This window comes from Oryctolagus cuniculus, chromosome X, assembly GCF_964237555.1.
Source record: "Oryctolagus cuniculus chromosome X, mOryCun1.1, whole genome shotgun sequence".
NCBI classification, from domain to species: Eukaryota; Metazoa; Chordata; class Mammalia; order Lagomorpha; family Leporidae; genus Oryctolagus; species Oryctolagus cuniculus.
The window spans coordinates 1,505,195-1,523,473 of record NC_091453.1 but is presented as its reverse complement, the minus strand read 5'-3'; the positions used below and the strand labels follow the sequence as shown (position 1 = coordinate 1,523,473).

General features: G+C 42.8%; 2 protein-coding genes and 1 long non-coding RNA gene across 3 annotated transcripts in view; 2 read left to right on the top strand and 1 right to left on the bottom strand.

Annotated features, from left to right (window-relative positions):
* Positions 1 to 2,664, top strand: part of PIR (pirin) — a 96,787-nt gene extending 94,123 nt beyond the window's left edge. The window contains exon 10 of the mRNA XM_002719917.5: positions 1,164 to 2,664. Coding sequence (XP_002719963.1) covers positions 1,164 to 1,276 — 113 coding nt within the window. The 3' untranslated portion in view covers positions 1,277 to 2,664. The remainder of the gene's footprint in view (positions 1 to 1,163) is intronic.
* The window catches only part of VEGFD (vascular endothelial growth factor D), a 35,633-nt gene continuing 19,078 nt past the window's right edge, over positions 1,725 to 18,279 (top strand). Inside the window, exon 1 of the mRNA XM_002719824.5 lies at positions 1,725 to 2,749. Within this exon, the coding sequence (XP_002719870.1) occupies positions 2,660 to 2,749 (90 nt within the window). The 5' untranslated portion in view covers positions 1,725 to 2,659. The remainder of the gene's footprint in view (positions 2,750 to 18,279) is intronic.
* On the bottom strand, positions 2,232 to 17,785 carry LOC138847718 (uncharacterized). The gene is made up of 2 exons (XR_011385662.1): positions 8,832 to 17,785; positions 2,232 to 6,370 (listed from the first exon to the last, which is right to left on the bottom strand). It is a non-coding gene; the product is annotated as an uncharacterized lncRNA (long non-coding RNA).

Sequence of the window (18,279 nt, the reverse complement as noted above, 5' to 3'; positions counted from 1 at the left end):
AGTTGTTTAGATCGTATCTTAGTCCATTTCCTGTTACTGTAACAAGATGCCTCTGAGTAATTTATAAAGAAAAAAGGTTTATTTTGGCTTAAAGTTCTGGAGGCTGGGAAGTCCAAAAGCCTAGTGCCAGCAGGCCTCGTGCTTGTTCGACTCACGGCAGAAAGTGGGAGGGCCAATGGGCATGTGCAGAAGAGGCAAAACACTATGAGTAAGCTCCGTTGTAAGGAGAGAACTCACTTTCTAACCACCTGCTCTTGCCATAACTAATCCAGCCCCATCACAGTGAGAACTCACTCATGGGAGAACAGCATTAACCCCTCTTAAGTACCTATCACCTCTTAAAGGTCCCACACCCAACACTGCCACAGTGGCATTCAGATGTCAGTAAATTTTGGAAAGGACAAAACATACAAACCATAGCAAATGCTGTCTTTGTAGTCTTTACTTTCAGAGAAAACTATGACCCTCTTAGGAATAGTACTCCTTTGAAAGTTGTTAAAATATTTAAATCATTCTTTTTATTTTTTCAAAAGTGAATAGAGATAATTCTCATTTAGTAGCACTAGTATGTACTTGGAGGCAGAAAATCCTGGGATAAGTATTTGTCACAATGACTTCAACTCTTGATTGCTTTTAGATATTTCCCATGTAATCAAACAATGACAGATATTTCACATCAAATATGTAATCAAACAATGATAGATATTTTGCATCTAATGAAACAATGTGATGGGGAAATCAAGAGGGTCATTGGCTTAGACACTGAACTAGAATATCTGCCAATTCTTTGTGTCAGACTGGTTCAATTCTTGACATTAGCTAATACTATAAAAATAAAAACTATAAAAATGCTTGTAATATAACTGAATCTAAGAATGTTTCAAATAAAAAATTACTGTTGCTGATGGTACTTGGAATGGATGGGTGAGATGCACTTGCATTTGTTATCTGAAGGTTGGTCTTCCTTATCTGTAACCATACACAATCCAAATCAACAAATCCATTTTAAAGTCCTTGGGAAATCGAATACTGTGAAAACAGGCTTTTACTCTTCATATATGCTTGTGTTTTTTCAAATTAAGGGTCATAGAAATACTCACCATTTCTAGTGGTAGAGAAAATATTGTCACTCAGAACTTTCTAAATGTCTCCTTCTGCCACAGGTCCATTTGTGATGAACACGAATGAAGAGATTTCTCAGGCCATTCTCGATTTCAGAAATGCAAAAAATGGATTTGAAAGGGCCAAGACCTGGAAATCAAAGATTGGAATCTAGTGAAGAACACAAGAGAAGGTCTTTATGCTTCTTAGGATTTTGCTGTTTGTAATTTCCAACCATTCAAGACATTCAGTTTCTAAAGCTGACTTAACTGGTACTTGGAAACAGTTGCATACGAAAGTGGTATTATGGATTCTGTAGCAGCGCGTGTAGGGCATCTCTTGGTACACATGAATAAACCTAACCATCACTTCTTTAAAAATCAGTCTTCTTCATTTTGACCTAAATTGCTAAGCTTCTGCTAAAAAAATTTTGAGGGGAGATACTTGGCAGAGTGAAGACACTGCTTGGGGTGCCCTCATCCCGTATCAGAGAGCCTCGGTTTGAGTCCTGGCTCTGGCTTCTGATTCCAGCTGTCTGCATATGTATTACCCTGGGGTGCAGTGCTGAGGGCTCCCGTACTAAGCTTCCAGCCACTCCCATGAGTGACCTGCATTCAGTTCCTGGCTTCTGGCTTCTGGGTTCAGCCTAACCTATCCCTGGCTATTGCAGGCATTTGGAGAATGAATGGATGTGAGTCTCTCTCTCTCTCTCTCTCTCTCTCTCTCTCTCTCTCTCTCTGCCTTTTAAATAACAATAACATTTTAAAAATTGTGTTTGTTTGCCGTTTTGCATGTGCAAATGGACACTTTTGTTATTTTTGTATGTACTTGACTGCTTTCTGCATGTCACTGGCAGCAGATGCGAGGATCTGAAGTTCCCTGCTAAGCGATGCTGTTGCTATACAGCAGTGCAGACTGTGCTGCGGTTTCGTGTTACAGGTTATCTGCTTTAAAGGAACAGCAGTTCTGAGCATTTAAGTCAGTTTTTAAAACTGCCCTGCCATTGGTAGGGATGCAACAGGATTACAGCCAAGACTTCCCTGAATTTTCTGCCAAGATCTGTGGCAGATTTAAGACACATGCTTCTGCAAGCTTCCATGAAGGTTGTAAAAAAAAGTTTTAATCCAGAGTTGGGTTCCAGCTTTCTGTGGCTGTGAGTTTTGGTGGCCACGTCCTTGTAAAGCAACTTGAACCTGAGGCTTAGGGTGGAGAGACTGGTTTTTTTTTTTTTGTTTGTTTTGTTTTTTTTAATTTGCTGGATGTGAAGTGAATTCAGAGTGCTTTCTAGTTTCAGGTGGAAAACATGTCCACCTCTTGATTACTTTTGGAGCATGAGAACATTTTACAATTTTTTTCATCTCCCTGCAACCAGGTTGTGCCAAAAAAAGTACCTTGCCTAATTGAAGTCATTTCATTGGATTTTGATCACAAGTGATTGTTTTTTCCATGTGAAGTTTGGGGTTTTGAACTTTCTTTCTGGAGAATGCCTTTTGAAACAATTTTCTCTGCCTGCTTGATGTCAACTGCTTAGTAACCTGTGGATATTAAACTATTCAAAATGTACAGAGAGTGGGCAGTGGTGAATATTTTCATGATGTCTTACATACAGCTGGTGCAGGGTTCCAGTAATGACCATGGACCTCTGAAGGTAGGTGAGCTCAATTATTAATGTGATGAAGATTCATTTTATTGGCTTATGCAGAGGGCTTGCTTTCTTTGCCCTCATTGTTTCTGAAAAAATGTAAAAGTGAAGAACACCCTTAGTAATGGACAGGATATAGCCTGCATTTGTTGGTGACTGTTCTGTTTCTAAGGCTTACTAAACTTTTGGCGTGATTATGTGAAAATGCTTGTTTTGGGGGTGTTTGAGGTTTTTTGGAGTTCTAATACAATCTTTTTTCATCTCTGTATGTGGATGACAGTGGTTTCCTAGTGAAGCACTGGTGTGTTTTTATGACACATGTAACTTTGTGGGCCATTTAGTTTCAGGTCATTTGTGAGCAACAAAGGTTAGTTCATTTTATTCTATAAAACTGAAAATTCCAGTGACTTCAACAGATGGTTTCTATTTGGTTTTGCAAATTACCAATTGCTACCATTCAGAACATTTTCTCAGAGGTGGTTTTGTTTTATTTTTTATTTTTTGCTCCTTGAAATGTGTAAAATGCAATAGTAATCAGATCTTCGGTTCTATAAACAAGCATTAAGTAGAGCCCAATCAATATAAAAACAAATTAACTGGGCATTATGACAGCTAGTACAATGTTTCACCCAATTTTATGTGTTGCATAGGTTATGTATTTTTAAGCTTTGTATTTTGAAGATGATTCAGATGTAACCGTTTTGACTGAATGGTTAAATCTTTGCTTTAGGAATTTCTGGCTGTGAATAGACCATCAAATGTGGGCTTGAGTTATTGTAGCTGTTTTAGGTCGTGCGTTTTCAGCAGGGGTGATAGTGCCCCCAACAGGGGAAAATTGACTTTGGAAAGGTGAAAAAGCCTTACTCTCGGTCTGGAAAGCACAGATATACACTGATAAAAGGATATGTAGAATATCTGTACTAAGATTTCACAGGGGGACAAGAGGGCTGAAAAGGCTCCTACTTGGTATTAGTCTGGGGGTGAGGGTAGGGATTGACAGTAAGATCAAAAGTTGGATGACACTGGTGTTATGGGTAGAGTCATCTTGTCTACCAGTCTGCATCTTCCTAATATTTCAAATGCCAAACATACGTGGGAGAAACCCCAATCTTGAGCTCCACTTTCCTGTGACCAGCCTTATCGTTGGATCTCAGTGCCGCACGGTAGGTAAAGGGGGAATCCCATTTTGAGCATAGGTAGCAGGAGAAGGAAGTGTGACCTGCTTCAAGCAGGTAAGACTTTTTAGGCTGTCAAGGCTTTGATTAAATCCACACAACAGAAATCCTTTGGATATGCTGGCCTCACTGAGTTTTAAAGTATTTCCATCCTGCTTTACACTTGAGCTTAGCCAAAACCCCGAGAAGCGATTCCATTCTACTTTAAAGCATCCGTTTATTTCGTGGTACAAGAGATGAGACTAAGAATTGTTGGAAATAAGTAATATTCTTTAGCGGTTCAGCTCTTTTAAAGTGCACAAACACCAAATATTTGTTAGGTATCCTGGGTACAGTGAAGTTTTAAATTTATTGTTAACATAAATTTGTTTAATTGGGCAATGAAGAAAGCAATTGGATTCCCATGTGACAGCAAACATTGTGCAAGGCAGATGTAGCGTTGTATGCTTCCTCATACTACTGCTACCAAGTTCTTTTCTTACATGTCAGAATTTCCTTCCAAAAATGAACCTGTGTATACTGAGATTATATCCACCTAGCCTCCAGCTAATTTAACTTATTTCTGATAGTAAGGAAAGGGTTGCCTATAATTAAGCAGAAGTTTTGGCCTAGATGTGACTAGCTGGTGAGAGATAATGAGGTATATCATATTGGTTATAGAAATATGTTTATTAATGGTTTTGTTATTAAATTGCAGTTTAGTGTGAGATGGTAATGGTTCAAGACACTGGCATTTGAATATTATTTTTTTTTGAGATAAAAATGCTGCAGTTTCATGATGCTCTACAGTAGAAAGCCCGTGAGCGTATGTTCCTCCGTACCTTCCCCACTTCTAACCACCTCTTTTCCAGAATGGATGGTGATGCTAATTCTGTCCCCAGGTTGTCTCCTCTCTGCTTTCACCAGGCACAGTCCTCGGCACAAGGGATATCAGAATGTTTTCCAAAAGTTCCTCTTCATCTTGACCTTGTAGTTAAATTTGTTGAATGCTATGCTTTGATACACACACCTGGCCTAAGCTAGTTATTCATTTATGAGTATGGCTGGTGCTTGGAGCTTTCATGTCACTGTGACATATTAATGGTACCCAGGATGCAACGGAGCCCCCTGTATCTTACATCTTGAATACAGTAGTTCTTGTATGACTAATTTTTTTATTTAAAATCCAGATTCAAACCTGTGCATGAGTCTTTACTATTGAGCCCTTACAAAGATGATTTTTGGAATAAGAGTATAGTGTTTGTACACACAGATGATTCCATGTAGTACTGGAGGGAGTATGATCTCGCACTCCCAAACACATTTATTACCACATTGGATAGAGGTGCGAGAGAACAAAGGGACACAAATGACAGCAAAACTGTTTCTGAGCACATTTTCAGGCACATTTGCTCTGAGCACTTTTTCCTACAATGTGAGATGAACAGAGTGGGTGGGAACTGTATATAATTGGGAATGTGATTGAGATGAGGTTAAATATCACCTCTTATTGCTTTTATGGTGGTGAGTCCACTTTTCTCTCTCCCTTACCTCTAGTTGTTACAATCTTACCAAGACATTAGGGCATTATAAAATAAAGATACCTCAGACCCCAATGTGTCGAAAGCCTGGGCTGGCTGTGATGTCCTAGTGTGTACATAATCTCCTTTATCTCTCATTAGTTTTCCGATGTCCAACCATTCATTCATTTTTTCCCCCAAGGAGTGTTTTTTGAGCACCTAGAATATCTAGGCACTGATCTAGGGGCTAGGAATGCAACAGGAAATAAGACGATGTTTCATTCCCTTGGAACTTGTACTCCATATGTGACAGGTGGAGGTGGACAGTATGCAAATCTGAAACATGTGCAAGATGAAGAAATTCCTGTAGGGGGAGGAAATGCTGCCTGGTGGGTAGGGGAGACCTCTGATTTGGTCGTATTAGTGCAAGGCCCTGAAGGAATTGAGGGAGGCAGAGGCCACCGTCAGTGCATTGGCTGTGGTGGGGCAGGAATTTGGCTGGGGTGTTTGACTGTTAGCTTGGGGAGCAGTGTGGCTGGAGGGGGTTTGTAAGTAGAGGCCAGAAGTGCAATCATGGAGGTCAAAGAGGTAGCCAGGGCATATCATGTCAAGTATGGCTGTGCTCCCACGAAATTTTATGGACACTGAAATTTGAGTTTTATGTAATTGTCATGCATCATGAAGTCTTTTGTTTCAGCCATTTAAAACTAAAAGATCCTTCTTAACTCAGAGACCATACCAAAACAGGCTGCAGGCTGGGTTTGGGCCACCAGTCATAGTTTGTGAGCCATGTTATATGTCATTACACTGCTTACCTTATCTATGGTTGCATTGGTGCCAGACATTTTTATTTGCTTGTGTATTGGTTTATTACTTGTCACCACCCACTAGAATGATAGCTTATTGAGAAGAGGAACTTGAGATTGTCTTGCTTACGGCAGTGTTCCTGTCACCTGTGGGGAGCAGCTCGGACTAGACTAAGTTACTGGAATTAAGACTTATTCTATGCATCTGCTCTCCCACAATATGGCGCTGGGAGAGAAGAAAACAGCTTCCGCACAGCTGCCTCCAGTTCAACCAATTAACTGTAGGACTTGCTCCTGATTGGAGAGCAGCGTACTCGGCGTGTGGGCAGCCGAGTTGGGATTGGCAGAGAAGGACTATAAAGGAGGAGAGAGACGGCATGCACCAGGAACATCTATGGGGAACATCTAGCTGAAGGAACACCCGTGCAGCCCCCGAGAAAGCCGGCCGGCGGTGTGCCGCTCCCCTGCGGAAGTGGGGAATGTGGCCAGGGGGAACTGCCCTTCCACGGAGGTGGAAGGGATAGTAGCCAACCCGGGAAGAACCAGCAGCAAACCCGGGGAGGGCCGAGCAGACGAAAGAACAGCGCAGGGTCCTGTGTCGTTCCTCCACGAAGAGGGGGAGCGACATAATGGTGCCGTGACTCGGATAGAAAACCTAGGACGGATAGGAAACCTAGCTTGGATAGGAAACCTAGGACGGATAGCAAACTTAAGAGGGAAGAAACGGGAAGAATTGGGAAAATACCGGAGAGAGAGACTAGCAAACAGCCTAGGGAAAAGCCGGACGAAAAGGGTGCCGGAAGAAGCTATTGAAAGCCTAGGCATAGACTCGGATACGGACTACGGGGGGAAGCTGGGAGAAATCTCTAAGGTCGAAAGCGAAAGTGAAAGCTAGAACAAACAGACTCGGATGCAGACTGTGGGGAGAGGCCAGGAGAAATGAGGGAGGAGTATTGTTGGAAGAAAGCTTGGGGAAACATACCGGGTAGAGAAAAATGTTAGGGAAATTGAAGCCGCGGGGGGCAGGCCGAGGCGGAAACGAAAGCCACTTTGGGGTTCTCAAGTTAGCCCGGGAATAGGGGGCGAAAAGTTGAAACCAGAAGCTGAGACGCAAGCCAGGTTGGGATCCGTCTGATTAGCCCGGGGAGCAAAGGACGGGAAGCCAAATCGTGGGGCGGAGACGTACGCTGGGTTGAATTCGCCAGGCTAGCCCGGGGAACTTAGATTGAATCCTAGTGGCGGAGACGCAAGCTACGCTGTGTTACTCGCGGAAGCCGCCGCGTGCAGAGAGAGCACGGGGCGTGAATAGATAGGGAACGCTGGCGTAGGCCGTGGCTCAGACGCGAAAGGGTTAAGCGTGAAGACCGCGGAGCGCGCAAAGCCGGGAAGCTGCGCAGATGAGAGAGGCGCGCGGGCTGAAGCGGCGCAGAGCCGGGAACCCGCCGGCGGGGCGAGGTGCCGGAAAGCTGCGGGGATAAGAGAAACAGAAGTTTAGAAGTAAAAGAGAAATAGGAATGTTGGCAGACAGAAGTAAAATGGGAGAAATAGAAATGCCCGGAGATAGAGAAATAGAGAAAAATAAGGCCTCCCCTCAACATGCCAATTAGAAGGCTTGAATTCGGTCTGCCCGATTAGTGAGGCTATGAGCACCTGGGCGGCTAGCCGCAGGTCACCGAAGACAGGCACGAATTAACATCAGTAAAGCTTCCCCACAATGCAACAATTAGGAGGCTTGGATTCGGTCTGCCTGATTTAAGGCGGTAAGCGCCAGCAAAGCTCGACCAGAGTATGAGCTGCAGGTCACCGAAGATAGGCACGAACCGACACTAATAAGTCTCCCCCACAATAAGGCAATGAGAAGGCTTGGATTCGGTTTGCCTGATAGGTCTTGTAAGTCCCCTGCGGGCAGAGCAGGGCATGCGCTGCGGGGCACCGAACACAGGCACACATCAGCGCCTAAAAACCTCCTCACAACATGGCGAAGAGAGGACCCGGATTCGGTTTTCCTGATTGATAGGACTTGTAAGAGCCTGTGGCGGCTCTAGCAAGTAGAGCAGAGTGTGTGCCGCGGGACACCGAAGACAGGCGCGTATCAACGCCAAAAAATAAAAACAAAGGGGGATCTGTGGGGAGCAGCTCGGACTAGACTAAGTTACTGGAATTAAGACTTATTCTATGCATCTGCTCTCCCACAATATGGCGCTGGGAGAGAAGAAAACAGCTTCCGCACAGCTGCCTCCAGTTCAACCAATTAACTGTAGGACTTGCTCCTGATTGGAGAGCAGCGTACTCGGCGTGTGGGCAGCCGAGTTGGGATTGGCAGAGAAGGACTATAAAGGAGGAGAGAGACGGCATGCACCAGGAACATCTATGGGGAACATCTAGCTGAAGGAACACCCGTGCAGCCCCCGAGAAAGCCGGCCGGCGGTGTGCCGCTCCCCTGCGGAAGTGGGGAATGTGGCCAGGGGGAACTGCCCTTCCACGGAGGTGGAAGGGATAGTAGCCAACCCGGGAAGAACCAGCAGCAAACCCGGGGAGGGCCGAGCAGACGAAAGAACAGCGCAGGGTCCTGTGTCGTTCCTCCACGAAGAGGGGGAGCGACAGTCACCTAGGGCCAAGCCTGTAACAGAGTGGTTACTAAAACAGTGCATTTGTCCTATGTGATCCATGAGAGATTGGTTCCAAGACTCACTGCAGATACCCAAATCCATGGATTAAAAAGTCCCTTGTGTAAAGTGGTGTCATATTTTCATATAACTTGTGCACATCCTCCCATACTTCAAATCATCTCTTGATTACTTATAATATCTAGTACCATGTAAATATCATGCAAATTGTTGTTATGCTATATGGTTTGGAGAATAATTGCAAGAGAAGCATCTGCACATGTTCAGTATAGATGCAGCTTGGCAGGGGTATGTTTTCAGTTTGCTGCTGGTTGAGTGCATGGATGAGGAGCCCACAGATGGATCCAGAGGGCTGGCCATATTTGTTGAAGGACTAGGCTTATAGGATTTTAAGATATCTAGGATATGAACTACTGCTTTAGTAGCCACAACATTTATTTGCATCATGGCCAGTCTGTTTTCATTATTTCTAAAAAACTCGGAAGCATTTTTCTAAGGCAGTGTATTCACCATGTGCTGTTTTCCTGTGGGCGTAGGATGGGATTTGAGCAGATGTATCAGAGTCCTGGAGTGTCCTTTCAGCCACAAGCCATCCTGTAAGGTGTTCATGTATGTATAGGAGCCAGAGTTACAGAAGGAAGTCACTTTAGCCCATCTTTCCAGCCTGGTGCTCACAGAAAAAAAGATGAACAGAATAGCATGTGGCTGCACAGCAAGTCTGGATCAACTTGGACACCCTGATGCTTTACTTCATTCCTGAGAACCTAAGATTTGCTCCATATGTTTTTATCTTATGCTAGGTGAATTGTGAAGACATAGTGAATTAGTCAGATACGTCATTAGTCAGGCTAGGCTAGGACATGCTGCAATAACAGATCTCAGGGGCTCAAAAACCACAGAGGTTTCTTTGTTGCTCGCATCATAGGACCATCAAGAGGAAGCTGGTTTGAGCATCTATAGCTTGAACGCTGTAAATCACTCTGACAGAAGGAGGGAGAGTCTCACATAGGCAGTTAAATGCTCTGGCCTAGAAGTTACACAAATCACTTCCAGCCACAGCCCCCTTGGCCCATTCCTATATCACAAGGGGCCAGGATGTGCAGTCCTAACATGCACTCGGAAGATGGAAAACTGGCAATATTTGGTGAATAGTATTAATGACTATCATGTACAACTTTGATTACTTAAATGCTTCTGAGCATTCCTTTGACTACAATGTCAAAACATTCCCAGCCTTACAGCAATGCTGGAGAATGAACTGTAATAAAATAGCTTGGCAGGGGCAGATGAGACAGAGTAGAAAGAAGAAAATCCACTGGTTTCCATCGTGCTCCTTTAATGTGTGGAGACCTATGCTTGCTTTAAGAAATCAGCGTCCGTACTCAGAGCACCTTTAGTGGGGATGTGAACCCACCATGACTGGATAGTCGGGCAAAGTGTGCTGCAGGAAGCCAGCTTTACTTCTGCTGTTCAGGAGGCTCCTCCCTGGGCACAGGAAAGCTGTACACTTCGTACACTGGGCATTCGTGCCAGGCACGTGAGTGGAAATGATGTTTCTATAAAATAAAGATGTCTTAGTTATGTGCGTGTGTTACCAACAGCCAGGGAGTTCAGTTTGGCCTGTGGGAAGGATATTTTTAATGCCCGAAACTTTAAGTAATAACGTAAATTTTTATAATGAGTTTCTTTTTGTCATTCACTGCATATTGGAGATAAGCATTGCTTTCCTGAAACCTAAATTTGGCTCAAATCATTTCTAGAGAGAAAATGCTGCTCTGTTGTGGAGAAAACTCAGAAGCGTGTAATTCTGATTGAATGAGTACCCTGGATTCTTCCCAAGAGACTGCACAAAAGAACAGAGTAGGATGAAAAAGTAAAAGCAAGCTTGACAGTGATGTGCTTGGTTCATCCATACATTGTCACAAGACAGGATCACTGGGCATTTCGACAGTGCGGAGGACAATGGTAAAGGCAGAGGAGAAAGAGATGAGTGGATGTTGATGTGGGGCCACTAGATCTTTAGGAAGAGCCGTGAAAGGGGGTACTGGGCTGACTGCTAGTAGCACAGCAGGGCTGACAGTAAAGTTTTACATAAAAATCCTCTTCCCTGAGTGGCTTATGCTACTCTGGTTGAAATGGGGCTGTAGCAGTTGCCTGTTGCCACAATAGTGCCATGTAACAAACCAGTCCAAATTTCAGTGACTTAAATAACAATCATCAATTCTTAGGTCTCTGTGGCTCAGCTGGGAGTCAGCATCAAGGCTCAAGCCACAGGTTGAGTGAGGCTCTACCCCACATGTCTCTTCTCCTCCTTGCCTCACTGGGCTACTGGAGCACATGCCAGCAGTGATGGTGGAATCGTAGGAGAACCATGCAATCAGATCTCTGCTTGCATCATGTCCTGTAAGGCCACATTGGTCCAAACATATCACATGACCCAAGATCAGAACGAAGAGGAATTCTACTGCTCCCTTAGAGGGAATCAGAATGAAATTGCTTTGAACAATAACTGAGTCACTGTAAAGACATTAGGCTGGTGATTTTTTAGATCAGTAATAGCAAGGCTGTAATGGACATATTCTCTTGTTATTCAGAGCATACTTTTAATTTTTTTCCCAAAGAAACCTTTTATTCAAGGAATACAGACTTCATGCATCTCATAAGTACAACTTTAGGAATATAGTGATTCTTCCCACCATACCCGCCCTCCCACCCCTCCTTCTCCTCCCTCTCCCATTGCCAGTCCCATTCTCCACTAAGATACATTTTCAATTAACTTTATACACAGAAGACCAACTCTATACTAAGTAAAGAGTTAAACAGTTTGCATGGAAAAAAGAACTGTTCTTCAACAGTTCAAACAAGGGCTATTCAAAGTCTTTGCATCTCAGAGTTAATTTCACTTTTTTTTTAGAAACTTAACTTTAAAGAATTACCCAAGAATGATACATCTTTTGTGAGCACTTAGACATAACTATAACTTATGAGACATAAGAATATCCTCCACTTACTACATTAAAACTTGTTCACAAGGACTTACTTTCTTTTATTGTTAATTAAGGAAGCACCTAAGAAAACAAGCAATGGAGTTAGACACTTAAACATAACTATAACTATGAGACATAAGAATATCCTCCACTGAGTACACTGAAACGAAATAGATCTTTGAGAACAAGTTTCACTGTTAACTCTCATAATACAACTCTGAGGACAGAGGTCCCGCATGGGGAGTTAGTGCAGTGACTCTTACTATTAATTTAACAATTAGCACTCTTTTGTATGACGTCAGTGATCACCCAAGGCTCTTGACATGCGCTGCCAAGGCTATGGAAGCCTTCTGAATCTACAATCTCTGTTAGAATTTTAGACAAGGCCATGAGCAAAGTGGAAGTTCTCTCCTCCCTTCAGAGAAAAGTACCTCCTTCTTTGATGGGCGCTTCTCACTCACTCACGGACATCCTTCATGTAGGCTTGCTTTTTTTGCCACAGTGTCTTGGCTTTCTATGCCTGAAATGCAGAGCATACTTTTAGAGGGCCTGGAGCTGTCTTATCACTCAAGCCCATCTCACACCCATCTGTTCCCACATTTCCTAAACACAGCTACGCCGAGTGGAAACTCAGGCATTTGAGTAGAGCACAGATTTAAAACATGCAAAGGGGGACATAGACATTTCTCCAAATGCAGGATGATTTGGCTGGAGAGAAAATCATCAACAACCTCATCAAACCGGAGGACAAGGAGATCTCTGCCTTCTTGGTTCCCTCATATCTCCTTAAAACACCCGGACAGCCACACTCAACACAAATGTGCCCACATGCATACTTTTCCTGCAGTTTCCCTCTAAGTCTCATCAAACACTGCTGGATTTCTCATCAATACATTCAAAGGAAAGAACCACAGAGCCATCAGTAGCATGAGGTCCCGAGACGAAGGACAACCCCACCACACTCCCAAACAGCCAGGTTTCTGGACCAGGCCATTGGCAGGTTCCACCTGAGCAGTCACAGCAGTGTTAGGCACAGCAACAATGTTCAGTTGGGATGCCCCATGCCATCAGGCATCATCTGTGCTGCGTGAGGCCAGACCCTAACGACAAAACACAGACGCCTAAGAAGTGGCTTCGTTTTTTTCTTTATGCACCTGTGGAGATGTATGTGAAACCTGAGCAGATACTTTAAAAGTAGTGTTTCTTCTGAAAACAACTCCTAGAAGTGTTTTTTTTAAAAGGAGAAAGTAATATTTTGTCCTTAATTTACTCTGGAAAAATTGTGGGTTTTGCGATTTTCATGTTTAATACATGTATAGATTTCAGTAGCCACAATCACAGTCAGGACACAAAACTCTCTCATCGCTCCCCACATGCTCTTCTGCCACCCTTTTGAAGTCAGACCCTCCTCCCAACCTCTATTCTCTGTTCTCTGCCATTATCGTTGTGGGTTTTTGAGAATGTCATATAAATGGAGTCATACAGTCCGTAGCTTGATGAGATTGGCTTCTTTCACTCAAAATGCCTTTGAAATCCATCCAAGTAGCTGCATGTACCTGAGGTTCATTCCTTTTTTTTTTTTTTTTTTTTGCTGAGTAGTATTCCAGGGATTGCTTAACCGTTTACCCATTGGATGACAAATGGGTCGTTCCCAGATTTTTGGCTGTTATGAATAAAGCTACCATAAACATTCATGTACATATTTTTGTGGGAGCATAGGACTTAATTTATCAAGGGAAGTTCCCGGGAGTAGGACTGCTGTATCGTATTGTGAGCATATGTTTATAAGAAACTACCAGCACATTTAAAGGTGGTTTTGGACCATTTGAATCCAGGCTGTCTCTTTTCCAATAAGCTGTTTGTCCAGACAGTAGAGTGGTTTATGATATTAGGCAAAACTTCCTTTTGGAGGATATTGTTTCCACTTGAGAGTTATGGGAGGCAAAGTCACAAAACATCAACTTAGCCTACAAGTCCAGCATGACCCTGGAAGATTCCTTGACAGATGGGGAGGGAGAACATCTGTGGCAGACAGCTGAAAGCAGAGCATGACAGTGCAACTTGGACCCCAAAACAGGGAAATTTGGTGGTTTCTGCTAAACCTTAGCCATCAAGTTAAAGATGAAATGCAAAAACTGTTCTTTCAGCGAAACAGAAGTTTCTAAGAGGTCATGGGCACACTGAACTGCTTGTATTGTAACCTCATCCCCCACTACCCCAACCCACTGCACAGGGCTGAGTAATAAGAGAACAGGGACCATAGGCAACTCTTCTAAATTGCTATGCAAATCTAGGGAAAGCTGTGTGAAATATATTCCCTCTGTAAGTCACCTCAAGCCTCCTGCCTATTGCAAATATAAAATTTTATTCACTAGCCCTCCTTATCACGAAACCCCCTGAAGACATAGTTCCAACACAATTTGACAAAGAAAACAGTATCAGTGGTTTCTTAAAATTGCTTTATTTGAGAGGCACTCAGGGAGGAAGAGAGAGAGAGAGAGAAAGCACCCATCTGCTGGCTCCCTCCCTAAATGCTTGCAATGGCCAAGGCTGGGCCAGGGCTTAATCCAGTAGCTGGGAACTCAATCCAGGTCTCCCACGTGGGTGCCAGGAACCCAACTACTTGTGCCACCACTGCTGCCTCCCAGGGTCAGTATTAGCAGGAGGCTGCAGTCAGGAGCTAGGGATGGAACCCGGGTACTCCCATGTGGGCTGCAGTATCTTAACTGGTGTGCTAACCACTAGGTCAAGTGCCAACCCTGCATCAATGGCTTTTTGTTTTATTTAAAAAAAAAAAGAAAAGCTTGGATGCATAGTGTGAGAACCAGGTCCCAGTGGGGAATTTAGCAAAGTTGATCTCCTTTTCCATATCTAGAACAGGGAATGTACTCCCAAGCTAAGCCAAGCTCCTTCCACTTGGTATCCATGTTTATGTTCTCATTTATGCTTTCTTTCAAATACTTTCCAGGACGGACTTTTGAGAGGATTATGATTTATACTTCTCTCTTGAATTCCAGCACATTAAAGTGGTACCTATTGTTTTTTATTTTATTTTGAGAAATAAGCTGCTTGGGCTTTATGGAAATTTGGGAGGCAATTTAGCCTGTCATTTAGGATAGTTCTATATAAGGTGGTAAACCCCATGCTGTGCAGCCAATGACGCTGTATCATCATTCTTCAATCTTGAAAAAGTCGTTCAGGTTGGGAACAGGCCAGCAATCATGTGACTTGAGCTAGGAAAAGGCTTTAAAAATCCAGTTCAGAAGATACTCATGTAAATATCTTGAACCCAAGGTACAACTCAAAGGAATTTAAAGAATAAGACTTATTTGCCAGCATGACTGGGCCATTTATTCCCCACTGATGAGTGGTAGACTTGTCCAATGCTCAGGCACTAACCCAGGTTTTAAAAATCAGATTTATGCCCCAAATGAGTGGTTCTCATTAAAATTGTTTGAGGTTATTTTCTAATCTTTTTACTTAGAATTAATTTTAAAGTTACAGAAAAGTTGCAAAGACAGCACAGAGGCTTCCTGCACACCCCTCACCTAGCTCCAGTGCTAACAAATCCTGCTGACAAAGCTGTGACCCACATTTGTGGAATGCAAATCTCTGAGGATGGGATTCAAGAATCAGTATTTCCTTGAAGCTTCTTCCCAAGTAGAATGGAGGTGAAACCAAGGTTGAGAACCTCTGCTGCAAGTGCAGTCAGCCAACCTACAGTATGGTCATCGCCTGGGAACTTGTCAGAAATGACGCATTCCAGATGTCACCCCAAACCTACTGCATGGAAATCTGCGCTTTAGCCAGCTCTCAAGTCTTCAGTATCTACATTAAGTTTTGGGAAGCATTGTACTCTTTACAAAAGATTAAGCAGACCACACAAACCTAGACCAAATCACTGTCAAATGTATGTTTGTGTTTATTACAAATTTTTTCTTTTTTCTTTTTTTAATTTAACAGGTAGAGTTAGACAGTGAGAAAGAGAGACAGAGAAAGGTTCTCCTTCTATTGGTTCACCCCCAAATGGCCGCCACGGCCAGTGCACTGTGCCGATCTGAAGCCAGGAACCAGGTGCTTCCTCCTGGTCTCCCGTGCAGGTGCAGGGCCCAAGCACTTGGGCCATCCTCCACTGTACTCCCGGGCCACAGCAGAGAGCTGGACTGGAAGAGGAGCAATCAGTGCCCACATGGGATGCTGGCACCACAGGCGGAGGATTAACCAAGTGAGCCATGGCGCCGGCCCCTATTACAAATTTTTTCATCAGATATATTTGGAGGCTTATTGTGTGAAAGAGATGAATCCGATTGGCATTCTACCCTCAAGGAGACCTACTCTAGTAAGGGAAATACGAACGTGTTAAGGAAGTGATGGCATTTGTTCTGCATGTGGAAGGACATCTAGAGAAAGATATGTAAAAGATAAGTGATGTAGTTTCAATAAATGAAGAATCTCAGGGAAGAATTTTCTAAAGCTTTGGATGAATCACTTTGTTTATATATTTAATAACTATTTATTCAGCTCTTGCTATTGCTATGTGAATAAGATACTGTAACTGCTTAAGAGGCTTTTACAACCCAGTGGGGAAGACAAACACAAAGCAGGTAATGACACAAATAATTCACTAGTGTCAGTAGTGGTAAGTGCGAGGAAAGGGACAGATGGGATGTTAGGAATCCAGGTGACAGGACTGCCCTAGACAGGGGTGGTAGTTGTAGAGTGGTTTCCCTGAGAAGATAACGTCAAATTGAAGAAAGCTTTAGCTAGACAAAGAGCAGAGGGAACTCCAAGCAGAGGGAACAACATGGACCAAGGCCAAAGCCAAAAGAAATGAACAAAAGAGTACACCAATGAAACAGATGTTCAGTAATCCATTGTTCAATTCTACATTTTCCATTGCTTCTCGTATTGGGTACAAGTAGCCTGGCCTTCCAGCATCCTTCCTCTTCTTTATAGTAAACAGTTATATTGATATACAGTTTCCATACAATAAAATTTACCCATTCACCCGTCTTAAGTAATGCAATGGTTTTTGGTAAATTTACTGGGTTGTGCAGCCATCGTCCATGTAACATCCCTTATGCCCCTTTATAGTGAGCCCCCATTCCCATTCCTGACCCCTGGAAGCCTACTTTCTATCTCCTAGGGATAGAGGCCCATGAGTGGATTGATTGGTCTTATGATAAATTTATGTTAAGTTTTAAACAACTGTTGAACTCTTTTCCAACTGGTGGTAATATTTTCCAATCTCATCAGCAGTAGATCCCATGCACCTCGCCCCTGGGAACACTTGGTATTGTCAGTCTTTTTGATTACAGACATTCTACTGGATGTCAAGTGGTATCTCATTTCATCAAGCCCACTTTCTAATCTTATTTTGCCAGTCTTGTTGCTCCTAAACCTATGCTGTGCCTACCAAAGTGAACCTCCTGCTTTTTTTGTTTTTAGTGAGTCTCCTTGATTTTACCAAATCATGCCTTTGTTCACTCTTTGAATGTATTACTTGGCTAAATATTTTTTGAGAGGTTGGAAATTAAGAGCTCAAATTAGTAATAGCAAAGACCTTTGACTTCTGCACAATATGGACACTTCCAAATTTCTCTTAGAAATCCCACTGTCATACCTTTCAAAGCATCTTACCTGCCGTCTTGGTCACACATGACCTAGATCAGTGCCTATGTCTGAGCTATGGAGCTGCTCATGCATCCTCAGGGAAGAATGCCATGTGAACTTAGAAATTAATAGCAGGAGAAATGACTGTCCTTCAGGTTATAAATTACAATTCCAGAGACTAAGCCTCACATTGTAGAAACTGGCTTGTGGCAGCCAAGAAATCAGAGAATGGTTTATTATTTAGGAATAAAATTGCTAGCAGTCTTAGATTAATAACCAAAAGAAAAAAGAAGGAAAGAAAGGCTGCTTCTGTAATAAAAAGCAGAGATCTGGTAACCCCATTTCATTTCCTTTCTCTTGCTGATTGCTTTTTAGTTGTTTTAGTTTTGATTAGCACTTCCGTTACAAAATAGGAAGAAATTATGACCTACTTATAATAGCTAAAACAATTGAAATCAATGGTTTAAGTGTGTATTTGGTACTATATTAACACTTTTTAATGTTTGCTTTTGGCTTGCCTGAGCAGATAACAAAATTGATTACACAATCAACCAGTGCAGAAAGCATATTGGAAAATGGATGCCCCCAATGAATTAATTATACTTCTGCTTATAATAGTGAAATGACTTTAATTTCTAAGTTATTTCAAACTAGATTTTAAATTAAGAAACTTAAAGTATGTTTTTTTTAACAAGATGGCTATTTTTTGAAGATTGATCGATTTGTCAGAATTACAGAGAGAGAGATCTTCCATACATTGGTTCACTCCCCAAATCGCAAATGGCTGCAACAGCCAGGGATGGGCCAGGCTAAAGCCAGGACTCAGGAG